At 38.6% G+C, this 4,536-nt stretch overlaps 1 protein-coding gene across 2 annotated transcripts in view; it reads left to right on the top strand.

Moving 5' to 3' along the window:
- Positions 1-379: 379 nt before the first annotated feature.
- LOC117109774 overlaps positions 380-4,536 on the top strand; it is a 5,596-nt gene continuing 1,439 nt past the window's right edge. For both annotated transcript variants that reach the window (XM_033252191.1, XM_033252189.1), the window contains exons 1-4: positions 380-1,225; positions 2,637-2,810; positions 3,657-3,953; positions 4,316-4,384. In XM_033252191.1, the coding sequence (XP_033108082.1) occupies positions 1,006-1,225; positions 2,637-2,810; positions 3,657-3,953; positions 4,316-4,384 (760 nt within the window). In that variant the 5' untranslated portion in view covers positions 380-1,005. The remainder of the gene's footprint in view (positions 1,226-2,636; positions 2,811-3,656; positions 3,954-4,315; positions 4,385-4,536) is intronic.

Below are 4,536 nucleotides of genomic sequence, written 5' to 3'. Positions count from 1 at the left end.
CATCATTGTAAGCGCATAAGACAGTTCAAATTATTTCTGTGACAGTCTTTTGAAGTGTGTAAAGCTCCATTTTATCCCATACATAGTCAAAATATTGGGGGGATGATACAATGGACCATACCCCCCTTGTCAAATATTGGTAGATATATATCCCCCATCCCCCCGGGATCTACCCTCTGATCTTAATTCTTACAATTGTTTGTCATCAATGAATAGCGTCCCTATTTTTGATATTCGAATGTTGGCAGGTATGTAAATATACAGTATTTGATGGACATACCTGTATAGGGGCTGTCTCTTATACACATCTAGATGTGTATAAGAGACAGGGGGTGGGGGAACGATGGGGTGAAGGTGAAGTGGGTAGTCCTTCGTCAAGTGCGGGGCGCGAGAATTGTTTTTGTTGGGGAGGAGGCCTGCGCCCCTCCTCTCCCCTGCATCTCCTAGATATGCCACTGCCCCATGAGGGAGAACAACACAACTCGTCAGGGAGAAAATTACAGATGTGAGAATCTTCAATTATAAGCCTCTAATTGCTATGGCAGCAACCGGGAAAAAAGTCCTTCGTATCTCAATAAACAAAATGGATAAAAAAAATAATTTAAAAAAAAAACAAAAAAAAAACAAAAAAAAACATTTATTACCATTGGGCATGATGTTACTTTTTCCGGGGCTAATATAAAAAAATATCAAAGGTCTATTTGTGGTCGTGAGCACACAATAGAAATGAGGTGTGTAGTACCAGTCACCAGTAATCAATAACAACGGGAATTCCCTATAAATATATATATAGCAAAGGTTGACTTCGACCATGGTCAAAGTGTAGAGTTGATTATATTTACATATATACACTGTAGTCAACATTTTACCGTAGTCTTTCCCTTAATATTAAAAACAGAAATAGAACTTCGGTTGCATAGCATATACCGTCAGTATTGTAATTTTTTTCTTGAATTCTTGAGTCTTGGATGACATTAACTTTTTTTTCAGTGTTTACTCTCGAAAATGAAACCTGAAACATACGTAATACAACTCATAATTGCCTTCAACGCTTTTGTCAATGCGGCTCAAAATGCACTCTCCAACACTTGGGAAGGTTGCACCAACGAATGTCAAATGGACATTAAAATGTTCTGTCGACAGGATATAGGAGTGTGTATGCCCTGCGACGCGATATGTGGCGGTGGTTATTCGTATAATAGCCAATGTGAAGCTTCTTGTAAAGGTATGTATCAGTCCTGCGCCCCTGGACCATCCCACAGCAAATCTGCTCACTTGACCATACCAGGGCAATTTGAATTCTGTGTGGGGGGGGGTGGGGGGGGGGGGGGGGAGGGGAAGCCGGCCCGGATCCCCTTCCCCTATATTTTTCAAAATTGTAAAAAAAAAATTGAGAAAAAAAGAAAGTTACATTCAAATTTTAAGTCCGAGACTGCATTTCCGGCCAAAAAGGTGAAAAAAATCGTAAATTTTCTTATCTCAGCCCCAACCATCGTAGAACTGAGGTGGCACGATATTGCCCCTCCATCTGTCAAAGTCCCTCCCTGGGCCCCTACTATTTCAAATACCTGGACCCGCCACTGGTATTACGCACATTGCCATTTCATTATGTTTTGGAGGGATCTGTTGTGGTCTGGTGGGTTAATCAAATAATTTTAGCCTTTGTTAGTTTCATTCGTAAGCATTTTACAGCCCGATATAGCAAATATTACTCATTCATTATAGAGGATAAGAGTATATCTGAAGGTCAAACTTTTCTACACCCACATCCCACCCCTCCCTCTCCTAAAACAAGGTTATCATTGAAAACCCGCTTACCCTGGAGGCTTGATGAATCTAAATGCGGACGGTGGGGCTATGTTAACAAATATACGTGGAGGCTTCCCATTATAGTAATTATTCTGCTATTGCAAGCTCCCCCCCCCCCCTCTTTTTTTCGAATTTGGTATGTTACACAAACTGAACATCGTACACTGATGATATCAGTCATACCGCTCAATTATTTAAACAACGCAGTGGCGTATCTAGGGGTGTGCTGGGGCGACCCCTCCAAAAATTACTTTCCCCCAGCCGCCCACAAAAAAATCACTTGCAAGTACAGTAGTTAAAATCATCTTATTTTGCAATTTAGCGCCCCTCAGTTGATCATCGAGCCCCTACTTCACCTTCGAGATCCCCCATCAGCACCCTCATTTAAAGACTTCTAGATACGCCATTGAAAAAACGACGCGATGATATATGTAATTGTCGTGTCATTATCGTGTATAGTGTAAATGTAGCTCGTATTCGCATAAACGACCCGCTTAAAACCCTATCATTCTCAATACATTCTACATTTTTTCTAAACTTTAGTTGGGATCAATACATTTTTATGATCACACAATAAAACATTTGACGGTAGTCATGTGTTGTAGTTCCACATTACAGCTAGTGAAATTATTAACGGGCGTTTATTTCAGTATACCTACCCATTTTCACCAAAAAAGTAAACGCCTCCCTCTAATAAACTTCCCCTCAAAAACCCTTCTCAACAATTATTATTAACGCCCCGGAGCGTTTATTCGAATAAAATATGAAATGTTTGAGATTTGGAAATTTCCTTTACATTTTTGGAACTTATTGTATTTTATCTTTAGGTTATATGTCAATGCCAGTTGTGAAAAATATATGGGAAGGATGCAGTTACTTCTGCCGATACGACCTCAACTATTTCTGTGATGTATCAACGGACACTTGTATTGAATGTAAACATATTTGCAACGTTACGGCAAAATATTACAACCGGCAGCAGTGCTCCAGCAAATGCGCTGGTAATTCTCAACTTCAACTTTGTTCAATAATATTTGTTTATTCTCCATAATAATGTAATACTTAGTGATAATAATAATAATAATAAATAATAATAATAATAATAATAATAATAATAATAATAATAATAATAATAATAATAATGGTAATAATAATAATGATAGGCCTAATAAATATGATGATGATAATGGTGACGTCGACGATGATGGTGATGGTGACGATAACGATCATGGATAACGACGATTATAATACGCCGTATTCTCATTGTCGTTATCAATTTGGAAAATGACGATGATGATGATGATGATGATGATGATAATCTCGATGATGACAAAACGATGACAATGATAAGGACGATGATTATGGTGATGATGACGTGGTGATCATGACAAAAACGATAACAACGACGACGATGATTAGGCCTATGACGATTTTAACAGCAACAGTAGCAACAACAATAATATTGAAAATGAACATAAGGGAAATTATAATGATTTGTTCAATAATATTTGTTTATTCTCCATAATAATGTAATACTTAGTGATAATAATAATAATAGGCCTAATAAATATGATGATGATAATAATGATGACGTCGACGATGATGGCGATGGTGACGATAACGATCATGGATAACGACGATTATAATACGCCGTATTCTCATTGTCGTTATCAATTTGAAAATGACAATGCTGATGATGATGTTGATGATGATGATGATGATGATGATGATGATGATGATGATGATGATGATGATGACGACGATGACGGTGACGATGATTACGGTGGATAATGACAATGACGATGGTAAAATGTATTGACGCTTGGGTTTTTTTTGTTTTTTGGAAGGTTATCTTGAAGTTCAAAAGACGACACAGATACAGACCACTACTGTGACGCAAGCAGTTAGCGCTCCACCTTCTGTGTCACGAAGGACACGTTACACTGTTCCTGATAACACCAACCCCGATGGACAAGTTGTAGGCCTAGCGGTAGGGCTATCCATCGCTTGTTTCATTTTTATCATGATACTAATTTACTGCTTAAAAGGAAAGTGCAAAAGAAACCGAAAAACTGGTGATCAGGTTCGACATATAGAAAACGGACGTCCGACCGAAGTGCGCATGAATGAAGGAGGTGTTAAAGGTAAACGTGCAGAGCATGCGGTTAATTTATTTATGGAAATTGTGCAGTTAATTAGGTATTAATTATTTCATTTCATCATTTCAAATGAATTGGTATTTAGGAATTTGCAGCAATATTTTACGAAGTTGGTGCTGGGGGAGGGGGATGCGGAGGCGTACTGCATGTTTACTAAACCTGATCAATTTTGAGTAACAGGTCGGTCTTATATGTCTAACTCGTTGGAAGTTTATTCGGGTTCCCAAATACTCCATTATTGCAATAAACAGAAAGCGTGGATGTCTAACGAATTACAGGATTTCTAATATACAAAGAAAATAGCTTAGAAGAAAGCATAAATTAAATTGTTGATTATTGTTTTTTAGTATGCCTAGTGAATCCGGAATATGTCGTTGAGCCTGCTGAAGTGGCTGTTAGCTCGACTCTCCCCTATCGTAAGTATCTAGCCTATATCCTATTGAATTAGTAGGCCTACTGTTGAGCTATAATCAATAATTCGCTTTAAAGCCCCGGCACATTGCGCTTCCTCAGCAGGCCCGTAGCCAGGTCCTTTCAAGGGGGGTTCTCTGGGCGTGGGGTCCAGGGG

The sequence above is a fragment of the Anneissia japonica genome, unplaced genomic scaffold (assembly GCF_011630105.1).
Source record: "Anneissia japonica isolate Jap-2015-1 unplaced genomic scaffold, ASM1163010v1 scaffold334_len275345_cov169, whole genome shotgun sequence".
NCBI lineage: Eukaryota > Metazoa > Echinodermata > Crinoidea > Comatulida > Comatulidae > Anneissia > Anneissia japonica.
This window is presented reverse-complemented; position numbering and strand designations above follow the sequence as displayed.